General features: G+C 40.9%; 1 protein-coding gene across 1 annotated transcript; it reads left to right on the top strand.

The window, feature by feature from the left end:
• The first annotated feature begins 83 nt into the window (after positions 1 to 83).
• pak1ip1 (PAK1 interacting protein 1) lies at positions 84 to 13,550 on the top strand. Its single transcript, XM_061978959.2, has 10 exons — positions 84 to 386; positions 5,313 to 5,475; positions 7,723 to 7,840; positions 8,207 to 8,281; positions 9,920 to 9,972; positions 10,046 to 10,191; positions 10,269 to 10,366; positions 12,234 to 12,333; positions 12,629 to 12,761; positions 12,841 to 13,550. The coding sequence occupies exons 1-10, from the start codon at positions 309 to 311 to the stop codon at positions 12,966 to 12,968; spliced, it is 1,092 nt and encodes a 363-aa protein (XP_061834943.1). The 5' UTR covers positions 84 to 308; the 3' UTR covers positions 12,969 to 13,550.
• The last annotated feature ends 6,317 nt before the right edge of the window (positions 13,551 to 19,867 follow it).

Below are 19,867 nucleotides of genomic sequence, written 5' to 3'. Positions count from 1 at the left end.
AATCGCGGACTCGATCATCCGCGCCGCTTGGTGGCGCCATTGCAGCGATAAACGTGAATCACGTCACAGAACAAGAAAATCGCGCTTGCGCAGTACCTTCCTGGGTTGTTATGGTTCCTCACGTGTGTGAATGTATACCCAAACCTGTCTTTAGTCGCTCCACACCTCGACCAACCTCAATTATCCGTTTTTTTTATTTAATTTTATTATATTTATAGTATAGTTACTGCTGCTGCGACGAAGTGACAAGCGTGTCAGACGAAGGCTGAAGTCGGGGAAGAAGCTCGCGTTAGCTTTAGCATAGCATCATGGCTTCTGTGGTGAAATTGATTGCTGGCAGCTACGAGCAAATAGCTTTCGGCTACAATGTTCAAACTGACGACAATGTGAGTGCCACTAATCCATCCTTCCATTTTTCTACCGCTTGTAAATAAAAACATGTCTTTATAGGTTGATAAACTTATTCGGGTGTTACCATTTAGTTTCTTAAAAGCGTAACAAAAGAAGAAATAATCAAAATTGTAAAAAATTGTAAATCCAAGACCTCAACCGACTGTCATGAAATAGATATGGTAACGATAACAAAGGTTATACAAGACATTTCAGAACCTCTGACATATATCACCAATGTATCATTTTTAACCGGTAAATTCCCTGATATAATGAAAATTGCAAAAGTCGTACCAATTTATAAGAATGGAGACGTACACCAGTTTACTAACTACAGACCAGTTTCATTACTTCCACAATTCTCCAAAATCATGGAAAAATTATTCAATAGTCGATTAGATTTATTTATTAACAAAAGTGGGACGCTTGTGGAGAACCAATATGGATTCCGAGCAAATATCTCAACATCAATAGCATTAACCAAAATAACAGAGGAAATTACCAATGCAATAGATGGTAAAGAATGTGCGGCCGCAGTATTCATGGACTTAACAAAAGCATTTGACACAATTAATCATGATATTTTAATACGAAAATTAGAACGATATGGCATCAGAGGTTTGGTATTGAATTGGGTAAGAAGTTATTTAACCAACAGGAAGCAATATGTGAAGATGGGTGAAAATATGTCAACACGGCTAGATATATCCTGTGGTGTACCCCAGGGATCAATACTGGGACCAAGATTGTTCAATCTTTATATAAACGACATTTGTAAGGTTACGAAGGACTTAAAGTTGGTTTTATTTGCGGACGACACAAGTGCTTTCTGTTCAGGAGAGAGCACACAGAAGATAATACAAATAATAACAGAAGAAATGAACACATTAAAAAGATGGTTTGACAAAAACAGACTATCTTTGAATCTCAGTAAAACTAAAATAATGCTATTTGGTAATAGTAGAAAAGAGCATCATACACAAATACAAATAGACGGAGTAGACATAGAAAGGGTAAAAGAAACTAGATTTTTGGGAGTATTAATAGATGATCAAATGAACTGGAAATCTCATATACAAAACATACAACATAAGGTGGCAAAAAACATCTCAATAATGAATAAAGCAAAATATGTCCTGGGCCAAAAATCACTGCATATTCTCTACTGCTCGCTAGTGTTACCATATCTGAGTTATTGTGCAGAAATATGGGGAAATAACTACAAATGTGCACTACATTCGCTAACCGTGTTACAAAAAAGATCAGTTAGAATAATACATAATGTTGGATATAGAGAACATACAAACCCTTTATTTATTAAGTCAAAAATATTAAAGTTCGGTGATTTGGTAAAATTGCAAACAGCTAAAATGATGTACAAAGCAAACTATAACCTGCTACCAAAGAATGTACAACAATTCTTCTCAACTAAAGAGGAGAAATATAACCTTAGAGGAAAAAATAATTTAAAACATTTATATGCACGTACAACACTTAGAACTTTTAGCATATCAGTATGTGGAATTAAATGATGGAATGGATTAAGTAAAGAAGTTAAAAATTGTACTGATATGATCCAGTTTAAGAGGTTGTTCAAAATAATAGTGCTTACAGAGTACAAAGAAGAAGAATTATGAGAAATACTTTCAACCTTATTGAAAATAAGATATTCTTCATCTCAGTATGTTAATAATGACTGAATTAATTAATTAATTACATATTACAAAACTGTTGTATACTAATTCATAGATGTTATTTTATTATATAAAAAGGTCAGTAAATGATTCTATATATTTGTAAACGCTTTGAAGTGGGAAAGGGGTAGGATTAAATAAGCTTTGCTTCTTCCTACTCCTTTTTGGGCATGATGTAAAATGAAATGATATGAAATTGTGTGATGTATTATGATGTAAGTGTGTTCATGTTCGAAATAAACTAAAGAAAGAAAGAAAGAAAGAATTGTACGGAATATGTACTGTACTGTGCAATCTACTAATAAAAGTCTCAATCAATAAGTCAAAAACAGGTGTTAGAAGTATTACATTCAGGTGTTCCCTGTGATACTTTCATAAAAACTGTAAAAGTCATGGAAATGTGGCATAGTTGTACTTCTTTGATAGAGGTGTGCGTTTTCTTGGTAGCAAAATCTCATATCGTGTTACTTGGATTTAGACAAACTTTATTGATCCACAAGGGAAATTGTTCAAACACTGCTACAAAAAAGTGACGTTAAAGTATCCATGATTGTCACACACACACACTAAGTGTAGGGCTGCAACTAACGATTAATTTGATATTCGATTAATCTGTCGATTATTACTTCGATTAATAATCGGATAAAAGAGACAAACTACATTTCTATCCTTTCCAGTATTTTATTGGGGGAAAAAACAGCATACTGGCGCCATGTTCTTTCAACTTGCCAAATAAAACAAGGAAAATGTTACAAAAATGCACACTTTTGACACCCCTGCTATAGATAATAAAAAATTAAATCTGATAAATGTATGGATAAAAAGCAGAGCCTGACGACGCATGCGCGTTTATCACAACTCTCTCTCTCTCTCTCTCTCTCTCTCTCTGTCTCTGCCCCTCCCTCACCAATGCTGCTGCGCGCACAATTTGTTGTGTTTTTAACCTTCTTAACCATTGAAAATACACGCAACCCTAACTCCAAATGCCGGACATTTGAGGCATTTAAGAAACACCGCCCGACAGCGCCGCAAAAGAGGACATGTCCGGTGAAAAGAGGACGTATGGTCAGGACCTAGCCCGATCGGTTTCACGTCCACTGAAACCGATCGCTGCTAGTCCTCTTTTGCTAGCATGCTAGCAGCTAACGGGCTAGGATAGACTGACCATACGTCATCTTTTCACCGGACATGTCCTCTTTTGCGGAGCTGTCAGGACGAAGTTTCATAAATGCCTCAAATGTCCAGCATTTTAAGTACCGGTATTGTTTACACAACGTGCAGTACGCTACTTAATATGTCCGTGTGGAAACTCGTTCGGTACACTTCCGCACCGAAACGAAACCCCCGTACCGAAACGGTTCGATACAAATACATGTACTGTAACACCCCTACTATTTTGATTATTGTTTCTCAGCTGTTTGTAAATGTTGCAGTTTATAAATAAAGGTTAAAAAAACCAAACAAACCAAAAAATAACCTAGCCTCTGCGCATGCGCATAGCATAGATCCAACGAATCGATGACTAAATTAATCGCCAACTATTTTTATAATCGCTTTTAATCGATTTAATCGATTAGTTGTTGCAGCCCTAACTAGGTGTGGCAAAATTATTCTCTGCATTTGACCCGTCACCCTAGATCACCCCCTGGAAGGTGAGGGGAGCAGTGAGCAGCAGCGGTGGCCGCGCCCGGTAATCATTTTTGGTGATTTATACAATCCAATCCACTTTATTTATATAGCACATTTAAACAACAAAAATGTTTGCAAAGTGCTGCACAACAATATTAAAAACAATATTCAAATATTATCCTTAGCTCCACCAATAACTGAATTAAAAACAAAAAATAAATAAATGTAAAAACTATTTAAAAACAATATAAAAATAAATATGATTAAAAAAGATTTTAAAGGGTAAAAACAATTAAAACAGTAAATAAAAAAATCAAAATTTATAAAAAAACACAGGACAACAGAGGACAGAGGACCACACAACTCACGTAGTGTTAAAAGCCAAAGAATAAAAGTGGGTCTTAAGACGAGACTTAAAACACTCCACTGTGGGAGCAGTTTGAACATGGAGGGGCAGAGTGTTCCAGAGCTTAGGGCCGACCACAGAGAAATCCCTGTCTCCCCTGGATTTAAGTCTGGTCTTGGGAACCACGAGTTGGAGCTGGCTCTCAGACCCACAATTCCAACCCTTAATGCTCAGTGGCAAGCAGGGAGGTAATGGGTCTAGAGATGTCCGATAATGGCTTTTTTGCCGATATCCGATATTGTCCGACTCTTAATTACAGATTACGATATCAACCGAGACGATATATACGGTCGTGGAATTAACACATTATTATGCCTATATTTTGTTGTGATGCCCCGCTGGATGCATTATACAATGTAACAAGGTTTTCCAAAATAAATCAACTCAAGTTATGGAAAAAAATGCCAACATGGCACTGCCATATTTATTATTGAAGTCACAAAGTGCATTATTTTTTTTAACATGCCTCAAAACAGCAGTTTGGAATTTGGGACATGCTCTCCCTGAGAGAGCATGAGGAGTTTGAGGTGGGCGGGGTTGGGGTGGGGAGTAGGTGGTAACAGGGGTGTATATTGTAGCGTCCCGGTAGAGTTAGTGCTGCAAGGGGTTCTGGGTATTTGGTCTGTTGTGTTTATGTTGTGTTACGGTGCGGATGTTCTCCCGAAATGTGTTTGTCATTCTTGTCTGGTGTGGGTTCACAGTGTGGCGCATATTTGTAACAGTGTTAAAGTTTTTTACACGGCCACCCTCAGTGTGACCTGTATGGCTGTTGACCAAGCATGCCTTGCATTCACTTGTGTGTGTGAAAAGCCGTAGATATTATGTGACTTAAAGGCAGTGCCTTTAAGGTTTATTGGCGCTCTGTACTTCTCCCTACGTCCGTGTACACAACTGCGTTTTAAAAAGTCATCAATTTTACTTTTTGAAACCGATCATTTCCGATATTACATTTTAAAGCATTTATCGGCCGATAATATTGGCAGCCCGATATTATCGGACATCTCTAAATGGGTCCCATTTTTATAGTCTTTGGTATGACTCGACCTACCGATCTCAGGGCGGACACTTTAACCACTAGGCAGCTGAAGTACTACTGACATATTTCATTCATTAAACTAATCACACACATACAATACATTATATTTGTTGCTTTAAGAATTGTTAACCACTGCCTTATTCTTTTTCTGTTGCAGGAGTGGACCGCCGAGGCCGACTTCACACACCATGCACACACCGCATCCCTTTCGGTGGTGGCGGCCAGCGAGAAGTTTGTTGTCACGGGCAGCAAAGATGAGACCATACAGCTGTACGACATGAAGAAGAAACTGGAACACGGCGTTTTGCAGCATCACAACGGCGAGTGTTAACCTGAGGGGGGAGATTTTTAACGAGATAGAGTCATAGAGTGCAACTTTATTTGTATAATCTAATGACTACCAATGCAAATATTCTGCCCGAACAAACATAACACTGCTCACTTTAAATTTAGACTTAGACAAACTTTAATGATCCACAAGGGAAATTGTTCCACACAGTAGCTCAGTTACAATGATGGAAAGTGTAAGGATGGAAAGGACAATGCAGGTATAAATAGACTAAATATAGCGATATAAAATATAACATATACCGTATTTTTCGGACTATAAGTCGCAGTTTTTTTCATAGTTTGGCCGGGGGTGCGACTTATACTCACTCAGGAGCGACTTATGTGTGAAATTATTAACACATTACTGTAAAATATCAAAAAATATTATTTAGCTCATTCACGTAAGAGACTAGACGTATAAGATTTCATGGGATTTAGCGATTAGGAGTGACAGATTGTTTGGTAAACGTATAGCATGTTCTATATGTTATAGTTATTTGAATGACTCTTACCATAATATGTTACGTTAACATACCAGGCACGTTCTCAGTTGGTTATTTATGCCTCATATAACGTACACTTATTCAGCCTGTTCACTATTCTTTATTTATTTTAAATTGCCTTTCAAATGTCTATTCTTGGTGTTGGGTTTTATCAAATAAATTTCCCCCCAAAAATGCGACTTATATATGTTTTTCCCCTTCTTTATTATGCATTTTTTATCAAATACATTTTTCTCCAAAAAATGCGACTTATACTCCAGTGTGACTTATATATGTTTTTTTCCTTCTTTATTATGCATTTTCGGCCGGAGCGACTTATTCTCCGAAAAATACGGTATACGTAATATTTACATAAAATATAACATATATACTAGGGATGTCCGATAATGGCTTTTTGCCGATATCCGATATTCCGATATTGTCCAACTCTTTAATTACCGATACCGATATCAACCGATACCGATATCAACCGATACTGATATATACAGTCATGGAATTAACACATTATTATGCCTAATTTGGACAACCAGGTATGGTGAAGATAAGGTCATTTTTTAAAATATTAATAAAATAAAATAAAATAAATAAATTAAAAACATTTTCTTGAATAAAAAAAAAAGTAAAACAATATAAAAACAGTTACATAGAAATTAGTAATTACGGTAATGAAAATGAGTAAAATTAACTGTTAAACGTTAGTACTATTAGTGGACCAGCAGCACGCACAATCATGTGTGCTTACGTACTGTATCCCTTGCAGACTGTATTGATATATATTGATATATAATGTAGGAACCAGGATTCTTAATAGGACTAGTTGTTAAAGATCCCTAAATATTCAGCACAACAATTAAATGGGGTTGGAGATGTCCTCTTGGGTGGGGTGGAGTTTGGCAATAATCATGTGGTGCCACCAGTACAACACATCTTCAGTTGTGTTCCCCGACGTCATTGGGCGTTTCGGCCATTTATCACAAGACACCCTCTGCCGAGGTTAGCCCACCACAGGCTGATCAGACCTGGGTGTGTGTCGCATGGTGGCACCACGTGGTTATTTGGCAGCCTATGCTGCATCCCTGCGCTTCAGCCACAGCCAGTGACTGCTCCGTTCTGCTGCGGTGGCAAGTTCTTTAATAGCCTTGCGTTGGGCCTGTCCTCTGATTCCTACTTCTTTGAGGAGCCTTGTGGTGGAACTGGCTACAAAGCCTCTACAGCCCACCTCCACTGGCCACACCTTCACGTCCCAGCGCTGTGCCTCTGCTTCAGCTGCCAAGTTGGCATATCGCAGCCTCTTCCATTCGAATATTAATAACAGAAAGAAACTATCCTTTTGTGTGAATGAGTGTAAATGGGGGAGGGAGGTTTTTTGGGTTGGTGCACTAATTGTAAGTGTATCTTGTGTTTTTATGTTGATTTAATAAAAATAAAATAAAAAAATAAAACGATACCGATAATTTCCGATATTACATTTTAAAGCATTTATCGGCCGATAATATCGACAGGCCGATATTATTGGACATCTCTAATATATACGTAATATTTACATAATATATGTTTATATGTTATATTTTATATCGCTATATTTAGTCTATTTATACCTGCATTGTCCTTTCCATCCTTACACTTTCCATCATTGTAACTGAGCTACTGTGTGGAACAATTTCCCTTGTGGATCATTAATATTTACGATAATATGGCAACAATGTGGTTATTATTGTGGTTGTCTACTCATAGGCTCCATCACCTGTCTGGAGTTCTATGCGTCATATTTAATAAGCGGAGGAGAGGATGGACTGATGTGTGTCTGGAGCATAAAGAAGTGGGAGTGCCTCAAGTCCATCAAAGCCCACAAGTGAGTCCCGGCCACTGTCACACATCAGGGCTAATCACTGAAGTGTTCAGAGCTGTTGTTATTATGCACATAATGCCAACTTCTGTCGTATTTAAAACAAAATAACATGGTTTTGAAAAATACAACAACCTAGTAAATCAGTTGTTGAAGATGCAACAATTTAACGTCTTAGAAGTGATTGCACTGGAGTTGTTTTAAGATCTTCTATTTAATGAGAGTACTCCATGTTTAAAGATCTACTGCAAGTGTTAGTCATAGATCTTCTTCGTCGCAGAGATTTTTTTACTCGCACAATTTCTATTGGGATTTAAATATTTCTATGTGTCGACAGGATGAAGGGCTAATGTCAGTTTTGTTTTTTTCCAGAGGCCAAGTCACGTCGCTTTCTGTGCATCCGTCTGGGAAACTTGCCTTGTCAGTAGGCACGGATAAGACCCTCAGGTGAGGCACACATCGCAGGAAAATTGATTTAACACTGTGGTTCTTAACCTTGTTGGAGGTACCGAACCCCACCAGTTTCATATGTGCATTCACCGAACCCTTCTTTAGTGAAAAATAAAATGTTTTTTTTTTTTTTCAAATTCAAGACAAAGTTACCGTATTTTTCGGACTATAAGTCGCAGTTTTTTTCATAGTTTGGCCGGGCTCCAGTGCGATTTATATATGTTTTTTTTCTTCTTTATTATGCATTTTCGGCAGGTGTGACTTATACTCCGGTGCGACTTATACTCCGAAAAATACGGTATATGTTTTTAGGTATGGGTACTGGTATGGGGAACATATTCTAAGTAACAAAGACTTAATTTAGAGTTATTTGGTTAGGGTTAGAGGGTTAGGGCCAGGGTTAGAGGGTTAGGGTTATAATAAGGCCATGCCGAATAAGGCATTAATAAGTACTTAATAATGACTAGTTAAGAGCCAATATGTTACTAATTTGCATGTTAATAAGTAGAGATGATAATATCGGCCTGCCGATATTATCGGCCGATAAATGCGTTAAAATGTAATATCGGAAATTATCGGTATCGTTTTTTAAAATTATCGGTATCGTTTTTTTTAGTTTAAATTTTTTTTTATTTATTTATTTTTTAATTAAATCAACATAAAAAACACAAGGTACACTTACAATTAGTGCACCAACCCAAAAAACCTTCCTCCCCTATTCACACTCATTCACGCAAAAGGGTTGTTTCTTTCTGTTATTAATATTCTGGTTCCTACATTATATATCAATATATATCAATACAGTCTGCAAGGGATACAGTCCGTAAGCACACATGATTGTGCGTGCTGCTGGTCCATTAATAGCTTTAACAGTTAATTCTACTAATTTTCATTAATTACTAGTTTCTATGTAACTGTTTTTATATTGTTTTACTTTCTTTTTTATTCAAGAAAATGTTTTTAAATTATTTATCTTATTTTATTCTATTAATTTTTTTTAAAAGTACCTTATCTTCATCATACCTGGTTGTCCACCTGGTTGTCTACTTTCTTTTTTATTCAAGAAAGTGTTTTTAAATTATTTATCTTATTTTATTCTATTAATTTAAAAAAAAAGTACCTTATCTTCATCATACCTGGTTGTCCAAATTAGGCATAATAATGTGTTAATTCCACGACTGTATATATCGGTTGATATCGGTATCGGTTGATATCGGTATCGGTAATTAAAGAGTTGGACAATATCGGATATCAGCAAAAAGCCATTATCGGACATCCCTATTAATAAGCAACTGATTAATGGTGAATATGTTCCCCATACTAAAGTGTTACCATGTTTTTTTTACTGGTGCACAAAATGAACCATGCATGAACATCACCTTGTTCAAAGAACAAAACCAACACAGTGCATAAACTCACAACAAATTACACACCTGCAAATCAGTCTGACTTCTGCTGTTGCCGTATCCGTAATACGCCGATAGGGAGAAGTTTTTATTTACATGATGAGTCGGGTGTGTCCTGACCTCCGCCGAACCCCTGAGCCCGACTCACCGAACCCCTAGGGTTCGATCGAACCCAGGTTAAGAACCACTGATTTAACAAGATGTTACAATGTTTCTTTGTCTTTAATAGAACGTGGAATCTAATGACCGGAAGATCTGCCTTCATCAAGAACATAAAACAGAGTGAGTGTGGAGTCCGTCAGTTTTTTTTGTATGGATGTGTGTGTGTTGTGAGATCATTGTGACGTCTCTGCAGACGCACACATCGTGCGGTGGTCTCCAGACGGGAGAAAATACGTGGTGGTCATCATCAACCAGCTGGACCTTTATGACTTGGAGACAGCTTTGGTGACCAAGACGCTGAAGAACCCCAAGAGGATTTCATCTGTCAAGTTCTTAAACGTGAGTTCTCCAACTCTGACCACCATCTTAAATACGCCAAACACGATCTAACCAAGTGGGGTTTTTTTCTCTCCCAGAATACAATTCTGGTGGTTGCGGGCGATGATGAAATAGTGAGACTGTGTGATGTTGACAAGCAGGAATGGATGTGTGAGTTCAAGGCTCATGAAACCAGGTACATTTTGCTGTTAGGGCTCGAAAGATTCAACATCAAATCAAATCAACTTTATTTATAAAGCACATTTAAAATTTACCACATGGGTAGCCAAAGTGTTGTACAATGGGCAGGTTAAAAGATAATACGAGTACCGAGCAAACACAACACAACACAAACAGAACACGATAAAAAATAAATAAATAAAATAGAAAAAATACAACATAAAAACAGGTTCACAGCAGGTGTATTATGGGGCGCCATTGCACTCAGTGTTAAAAGCCATGGAATAAAAGTATGTTTTTAAGAGAGATTTAAAAACAGGAAGAGAGGAGGCCTGTCTAACACTCAGAGGTAGGTCGTTCCATGTAAACATGTAACATGTAAAAATACTAGACTTAAGGGTACAGTTGCGACCAGTTTGTTGAGGTAACACGCAAATTTGTTTCAAGTGGTAACCAGCGACAGGGCTGCCCTTCCTATAAACAGATCATATATTGTGTAGGGCCCTGCACCCTGGGGTGGGGCCCATTTTACATGATGAGTGCATGTAAAATGTCAATTAATGAATGTGGGAGACTTCCACATAAAATTTTGCCCACCTCGTGCAGCCCGGTCCAGCGATAAATCTGCACATCTATTGGAGAGGAGGCCACTATTTCAACATATTTTCTGTAAGTAGGGCTGGGCGATACATCGATATACTCGATATATCGCAGGTTTGTCTCTGTGCGATATAGAAAATGACTATATCGTGATATTTGAGTATACTTTCTCACGCAGTTGCTTTTAGCTGCGGGCATTACACTTCATGCGTTTCTCACTTTTTCTAGTCTCTCCTTCTCACAGAGACTTAAAACAAGAGCACCTTCTTACATACGTCACGTGTGCAACGTCACACGCTCCCGCGGAGCAGACAAGTAGCGACATGGTAACATTAGTTGTGATGCTAACGGTGCGGTGAGGGTGGTAATACGAGAGAGAGAAGGTGCGAATCTGGTAACAAATGAAGGAAGAATTAATTCCCAAGAAAAACAGCAGTGTCCATCGTCTGGCGGTGGTTTGGCTTCAAGCGGGAAGATGTTGAACAATTATGCGGCAAAAGCGTTGCTACAAAAAGTAGCAGCACTGCTAATGTAGCATCATATGAAAAGTCACCTGCTAGAGAATGAAGAGTGCTTGAAACGCCGCATGTCAACATCTCCGTTCGATGCCACACCAACAAAATGCCGAAGCAACCATTTCCACATCAACACCGTATGAAAAAAATAGTCAACAACAGAAGGAGATAACGTCCGCAGGAACCTACCACATAGCGAAGGACATACACTATTTGATTTCCTATTATGCAGCTCATTTTTATATGAGTTGTTGAAATATCTTGTGTGACATCATGCACAAAAGTGTACTATATTTATTTTAAACTATTGTAGTGGCGTTCTGTACAAAAAGTGCACTTTAATTTAGTGTTGTTTTGACATGTCATCTTAGTGACATCATGCACAAAAGTGCACTAATAGCTTGTTTTAAAATGTCTCTGACAATCTTGCACTTTCTGTTTTGAAATGACATGAATGATTGTGCTACTGCTTAATAACTGTTTAATAAATACAGTTTTGGTAAATTGACTTAGTTGTGATTTCCCTCTCTGCATGAAAGTTTAAAAGTAGCATATATTAATGCAGTATGAAGAAGAATGTTTTAATGTAGACACATAGAATCATCATACTGCTGTGATTATATGCATCAAGTGTTCATTCAAGGCTAAGGCAAAATATGGAGATATATATCGTGTATCGTGACGTGGCCTAAAAATATCGAGATATTAATAAAAGGCCATATCGCCCAGCCCTAGCTGTAAGTATTAATGTATTTATGTCTTCTTTAGGGTGAAAGCGGTGGAGAGCTTCAAAATGGACGACCACTGCGTGATTGTCACGGCTTCCAACGACGGATTCATCAAAATGTGGAAGCTGCGCCTGAATGAGGCAAGGCTTTTATTTTAATTCCACATTTACTCTTTCTTCCTTAGAAAACCATGGAAGTAGAAATTTGTTCCATGGTCAAACCGTGGCCATGAGAATAGCTGTATTAACCTTATAAGCGTTTTAAGTCAACCGTGAAAAAAAGAGCAAAAGAGAAAATAAAAGTGCTTGGACATATTTATGTATTTATTTCCAGTTATAATAACATAATGACACATTTAAGTAATTATATAAATATGTATTTATTTCCTCAATTCTGTCCAATTTGACCCTACATAAACCACATGTTATCTGACAGGAGCTCGAATGTCCCACCCTCCTGGGGGAAGTGAACACCACAGCCAGGCTGACTTGTTTGGCTGTGTGGAAGCCTCAAACAGTGAAGCCAACCAAAGAAGAAGAAACCAACATAGCACCAACATCATCAAAAGGTGATACAAATTTTTATTTTACGTTGTCCATCGCTGTGCACGACTTATGTGTTTGGTTTCCATCTTTTCTCGCTTGCAGAAGACGTTCAGAAGCTCCTAAAGACCAAGAAAGTCCGCATTGCCCCAGAGGAAGTCATTCTGGAAGATGAAAGCAAGCCTAAAAATAAAAAGAGAAAGGTCGGTGGAAAATTGCAAAAAGCAGAGTAAAAAGTGTTATTAAAACAAAAAAAATCTATGGGATGATAGTAGAAAAACTGACCTAAAAGCGTCCAATAAAAGATGAATTGCAGAAGAATGAAAATGTGTCCAAACATGTACACTTACTGTTGCCTGTGCTGGAATTTCAATGACAAATACACCACAGGGTGGCGCTGTTATTAAACCCCCAAAATTGGACGGACTTGAAATTTCTCACATGGGCACACAAAAACACCTGCAGTAATTTAAGGTCGCAGTGTTTGGTACACAGCTTTAGACTGTGTTTGCAATTTCAGAAAGGTTGGTTTAAAAAAACATATTTTAATGCATTTTGTGTATTAAAGATTTGTGTTATAGGTAACAGAGCAACTTTGTGCTAAATCTAATAATCATTTTATTCAACGCTTTGTAATCCAGGATATGATCTAGCAGTTTTACACACTTTTGTGTTTGCCTTTTTATATTTCACCTTAAAAACTGTTCACCTTACCTTGGTGGAGATTTTGTGTGGTACATTCTGACCTGTGTGCTTGTACATTGTCTTGTTTTGAAAATAAATGTTTTTATCCACCCCAAGAAAGCTGAATCTACTAACATAGTTAAAGTGGAATGTTAAAGCCATGATGTGCACCATTTGGCCACTAGATAGCAGTGTTGGCTTACCCTTACGCTGACCCTTACCCTCTGCCTTTGCAACCAAATGGCCTGTAATGCTTTGATTTATTGATTAATGTCAAGCTTTTTCTACAACTCCAATCATTTTTAGTGTTTTACTTTCACCTTCAAAGCGTAAGTATATATGAATGACAGAAAATGTGATTGGGGACATAACAAAATGATACGGAATATTATTAATCATAACTTTGCCTTTATCTAGCTCTTCCATCCATCTTCTAAGACTTGTCCCTTTTGGGGTCGCAGGGGTGTTGGATCCTATCCCAGCAGCACACCAATTTTCACAATTTAAAGACTCGCAAAGTGTGAAATCTACACTTTTGACGCCAGGTGAAACATAGTCGGTGTTGTTTTCTTCATGCTGGGGCTGCATACACCGCGGATACGACGACGTGGCTTCCTTAGCATTCAGATGACCGAAATTTCACTAACAAGTTCTCTTTATTTGTATTTTTTCGCCCCTGTAAATGAATCTGACAGACTTTTAACATAATATTAATTAGTTTTTGAGTAACGGGTAGATCTAACTGTCCTTGGAACATCCCCTTTCCATCACCAGACTTGATATATCGCTCCCTCTTAGTGTGACGTCAACTACAGAACTGGAACCCATTTCCCTACACACATAGTGTGGATAAAGACATGTACAACTATTATTTTGGTCACTTAATTGCATGTTTTTGTCTCCCTGGTCCTTGATTACTTAAAAACTTCCGGACTTCCCTGGTTTTTCCATCTCCTCTTACATAAACACCATAGCCTGCGTTTCTTCATGCTCTTTCAGCATTTCCTCAAGCATCTTCAGGAAAACATCACTAGAAGAGGATGCAAAATAGAATACTAGCAACTTACCTTCTTTTTCTTTTGTTTTTGAGTGCTGCATCTGCTCTTTTTTTCTCAGTTGATCCACAGGCTGTGACTTAGTCTTTCTTCCCTCAAGGGTGCTCCTGATTTACAGGATCACATTTAGCTTGAGTTTCCAACTGATGGCTGAAAATTACACTCCTCTCGCTTGGTCTGTCATATTTTGCATGGGTCTATTTGAGTGGAGAGGTCCATACTGTACATTCTTCACATTTCCATTATTTGGAAATGTATGCTGGCTTTTCCCTTCTTTAGCTGTATTGCATCAGGCAGATATATTTGATCATTCCTTCAAATTCTGTGAAATAAAAATAACGTGATTCGGGATGAAAATTCTACTAAAACACAAACTGTGCGATATTCCTCGATAGGATAGATTTTTTTTTTCTTTTTTTTTTCCCCAAGATGGCGGCGCGCACAGACGCAGCGGCTTACGGCTCTCCATTTCAGTGCTCTTTCTTCCTTCTTTTCTTCATGTTTTTTTTCCTTTTGTGCACCACCTGTACTGCAAACACCCGGTACACCCGCCAGTCACTTTTGGATATCGGTAACTCACACCAGATATCTGTTTCGAGCGACTTTCACCACGAGCACAACATCCCAGATGACATAGCGAGAGCACAGGGCTCTCCGTGGTTTGTTGTCGGGTCTGGGAGACGGCGCAGACGGAGGAGGGAGAGGAAGCAGAAGCGTGGCCGCAGGTCCGGCGTCTTGCTCAGGCTTAGGAAACAACCCCACAAGCCACCTCTACCGAGCCTGTTCCTCTCTAATGCCAGATCCCTTGTACAGAAGATGGACGACCTGGAGTTACAACTTGCTGGAAACCGCTATGTTCGGGACTGTTGTGCTATGATTATCACCGAAACCTGGCTTCACCCGGAAATACCCGATGCTAGCATGCAGCTAGCCGGACGCACTCTGCTCCGCCGGGACAGAACTAAGGACTCCGGTAAGAGCAGAGGAGGGGGGCTCTGTATCTACGTGCATGAGAACTGGTGCAACAACGGGACAATCACTGAACAGCACTGTTGCCCGGACGTGGAGTACATGTCTGTTAGATGTCGGCCTTTTTTTCTCCCGAGAGAGCTGTCTGTTGTTATCATCACGGCTGTGTATATTCCACCGGACGCCAAAGTAAACACAGCGCTCTCTCTTCTGCTGAACACCGTCAACGAACAGCAGCGGGCCCACCCCGACGGTGTTCATATCATAGCAGGGGATTTTAATAAGGCCAATCTGAAGACTGTACTCCCTAAGTTCTACCAGCACGTGAAGTGTTCTACAAGGGGCAAGAACACCCTGGACCACATGTAAACCAACATAAAGCACGCGTACAGAGCTACACCCCTCCCCCAGCTTGGACAGTCAGACCATCTTTCCCTCCTGCTCTCTCCTACCTACACCCCCATCAGACGCCAGGCCAGGCCTATCACAAAGACTGTTATGACCTGGCCTGACGATGCACTCCCCAAACTTCAGGACTGCTTCCAACACACAGACTGGGACCTCTTCCAACAACAGGAGCTGGAGACAGCCACAGGAACGGTGCTGGACTACATAAAGTTCTGCATCGGGAATGTGACTGTGGAAAAAACCATCCGGGTTTACCCCAACAAGAAACCCTGGATGACCAGCCAGGTCCGTACACTCCTCAGGGCCCGCGACGCAGCCTTCAGGTCAGGGGACAGGGCACTGTACAGTGTTGCTAGAGCCGACCTGAAGAGAGGGATTAAAAAAGCAAAGACGGACCACAGGAGGTGCATAGAGTCCCATCTGTCCAGCAAAAACTCACGGGAGGTGTGGCGGGGCATTCATGACATCACGAACTTCAGAGGCTGCAATATGACAACTGCGGATCAGAGTGCGACACTGGCAGAGGAGCTTAACTGTTTCTTTGCCCGTTTCGAAACCCCCCAGCGACACTCATCTGCTCCAGCCCTGCCCCCGCCTCCACCGGGCTTCGGCGCCACTCCACTCACTGTACAGGAGCACAGTGTCAGACGAGTGCTCCTGGCTGTGAACCCCAGGAAGGCTACCGGACCAGACGGAGTACCTGGAAAGGTGCTCAGGACGTGCGCCCACCAGCTCGCTCCCCCCCTCACCAGGATCTTCAACCTCTCCCTGGCTCAGGCAGTCATCCCATCCTGCCTGAAGTCATCTACAATAATCCCGGTGTCGAAGAAGTCTCCCATCACCAGCCTGAATGATTACCCAACCAGTGGCCCTCACTCCGGTAATCATGAAGTGCTTCGAGCGACTTGTTCTCCAGCACATCAAGGACCATATCCCTCCAGACTTCGACCCCCACCAGTTCGCATACCGGGCGAACAGGTCCACAGAGGACGCCATCGCTGTTGCTCTCCACTCTGCTCTGAACCACCTGGAGCAGCAGCAGAGCTACGTCCGGATGCTCTCTGTGGACTATAGCTCTGCCTTCAATACAATAATCCCGGACAGACTCTGCAATAAACTGGACACTCTTGGCCTCCCCCCTCTCACAAACGCCTGGATAAGGGACTTCCTAACGGACCGACCCCAGAATGTGAGACTTGGCCCGCACCTCTCATCCTCCCGCACGCTGAGCATCGGCTCCCCACAGGGCTGTGTGCTGAGCCCCCTCCTCTACTGCCTTTACACCCATGACTGCAGTCCGGCCCACAGTGACAACCTTACCGTCAAGTTTGCCGACGATACCACAGTGGTCGGGCTCATCTCCAGGGGTGACGAGGCTGCCTACAGAGAGGAGGTCCTGAAGCTGACGGCCTGGTCTTCGGAGAACAACCTCGCTCTCAACACCAGCAAGACCAGAGAGATCATCGTCGACTTCAGGAGGAGCAGCACCGACCCTGCCCCCCTCTACATCAACGGCGAGCGTGTAGAGAGGGTCCACACCTTCAGGTACCTTGGAGTCCACATCTCTAATGACTTCTCCTGGACAGTCAACACCACATCAATCATCAAGAAGGCTCAGCAGCGGCTACACTTCCTTAGAGTCCTCGGGAAGTACAACCTGAAGCATGACCTGCTGCTGACCTTCTACCGCTCGTCCATCGAGAGCCTGCTGACCTACTGTATTACGGTATGGTACGGCAGCTGCACTGCAGCAGACAGGGAGAGGCTGCAAAGAGTGGTCAAGACGGCTCGGAAGATCATCGGCCGCCCTCTCCCCTCTCTGACGGACATCTACACCTCCCGCTGCCTCAACAGAGCCAGTGCCATCATCAAAGACAGCACCCACCCTGGCTCTGACCTGTTCCACCTGCTGCCCTCTGGGAAGCGCTACAGGTGCATTAAAACAAAAACAAACAGGCTAAAGAACAGCTTCTTCCCCAGGGCCATAACTATCCTGAACGGACTGCCCCATTGTCCCTCATAACTGCCTTCTCTTCGGTGCAATAACCCATTCCACCAACCACCCTGTTTTTGTTTTGTTTTTTCATGTATATATTCATTTCACACCATATTCATTGCACTTCTACATTTTTTTTAATTTTTATATATTTGCACATTGTTTTCTAGCATGCACACATCGCACTGTATGGAATGGCCTCAATCTCTTTACCTTGCGTAATGACAATAAAGCTGATTCTGATTCTGATAGGTGACGTCAGCAAGCTGATGCAGGCCCAGCCACATTTTGGAGCTAAAGGTGGACTCGTTATAGGAAAAAAGCCTAAAATCCCTACTGTCTATTTTGGAGTAATTTTACCTGTAGACATACCGTATTTTTCGGAGTATAAGTCGCTCCGGAGTATAAGTCGCACCGGCCGAAAAAGCATAATAAAAAAGGAAAAAAACATATAAGTCCCACTGGAGTATAAGTCACATTTTTGGGGGAAATTTATTTGATAAAAGCCAACACCAAGGATAGACTTTTGAAAGGCAATTTAAAATCAATAAAGAATAGTGAACAACAGGCTGAATAAGTGTACGTTATATGAGGCATAAATAACCAACTGAGAACGTGCCTGGTATGTTAACGTAACATATTATGGTAAGAGTCATTCAAATAACTATAACATATAGAACATGCTATACGTTTACCAAACAATCTGTCACTCCTAATCGCTAAATCCCATGAAATCTTATACGTCTAGTCTCTTACGTGAATGAGCTAAATAATATTATTTGATATTTTACGCTAATGTGTTAATAATTTCACACATAAGTCGCTCCTGAGTATAAGTCGCACCCCCGGCCAAACTATGAAAAAAACGGCGACTTATAGTCCGAAAAATACGGTAATTTAAATCCAGAACTAAGTCCCAATGTTGTCAGCATTTAATCATGAATTACGTTTGTTTTTAAAATAAAGGAGCTGCAGGCTGCAAAAGTTTTAGAGACATTTCTCTACCCTATAAGCATGAGTGTGTCAAAACTTTGGACTGGTACTACAGTAGGTGACTAAAACTTATTGTTTTACCACTCAAATTGGAGGTAACTTATAAGTGAGATTGAATTACTGTGTTTTAGCCTCTCGTTTAGTTGGCCGTACTCTCTTTAAATGCACGACTCTTTAAAGAACAAAATGAAGAAGTCTGCCGCTAAAATCATAGAGAAGTTTCTTAAGCGCAAAAATTAGGACTAAAGTGGTGAAGCTGTATTTTCATTTGCAATTTAACATTGACTGTTTAGTTAGAATTTCTAGGCGCAGTCAAGGCGTTGAGGGGATCTGGTTTGGTGGCTGCAGGATTAGGTCTCTGCTTTTTGCAGATTATATGGTCCTGATGGCTTCATCTGGCCAGGATCTTCAGCTCTCACTGGATCGGTTCGCAGCGGAGTGTGAAGCGACTGGGATGGGAATCACCGAGTCCATGGTTCTCGCCCGGAAAAGGGTGGAGTGCCATCTCCGGGTTGGGGAGGAGACCCTGCCCCATGTGGAGGAGTTCAAGTACCTCGGAGTCTTGTTCACGAGTGAGGGAAGAGTGGATCGTGAGATCGACAGGCGGATCAGTGCGGCGTCTTCAGTAATGCGGACGCTGTATCGATCCGTTGTGGTGAAGAAGGAGCTGAGCCGGAAGGCAAAGCTCTCAATTTACCGGTCGATCTACGTTCCGTGAGCTTAGGGTTATGACCAAAAGGACAAGATCACGGGTACAAGCGGCCGAAATGAGTTTCCTCCGCCGGGTGGCGGGGCTCTCCCTTAGAGATAGGGTGAGAAGCTCTGCCATCCGGGGGGAGCTCAAAGTAAAGCCGCTGCTCCTCCACATGGAGAGGAGCCAGATGAGATGGTTCGGGCATCTGGTCAGGATGCCACCCGAACGCCTCCCTAGGGAGGTGTTTAGGGCACGTCCCCAAAGGGAAAGACCTAGGACACGTTGGGAAGACTATCTGTCGCGGCTGGCCTGGGAACGCCTCGGGATCCCCCG

Source organism: Nerophis lumbriciformis, linkage group LG19 (genome assembly GCF_033978685.3).
Source record: "Nerophis lumbriciformis linkage group LG19, RoL_Nlum_v2.1, whole genome shotgun sequence".
In the NCBI taxonomy this organism is placed as follows: Eukaryota; Metazoa; Chordata; class Actinopteri; order Syngnathiformes; family Syngnathidae; genus Nerophis; species Nerophis lumbriciformis.
This window is presented reverse-complemented; position numbering and strand designations above follow the sequence as displayed.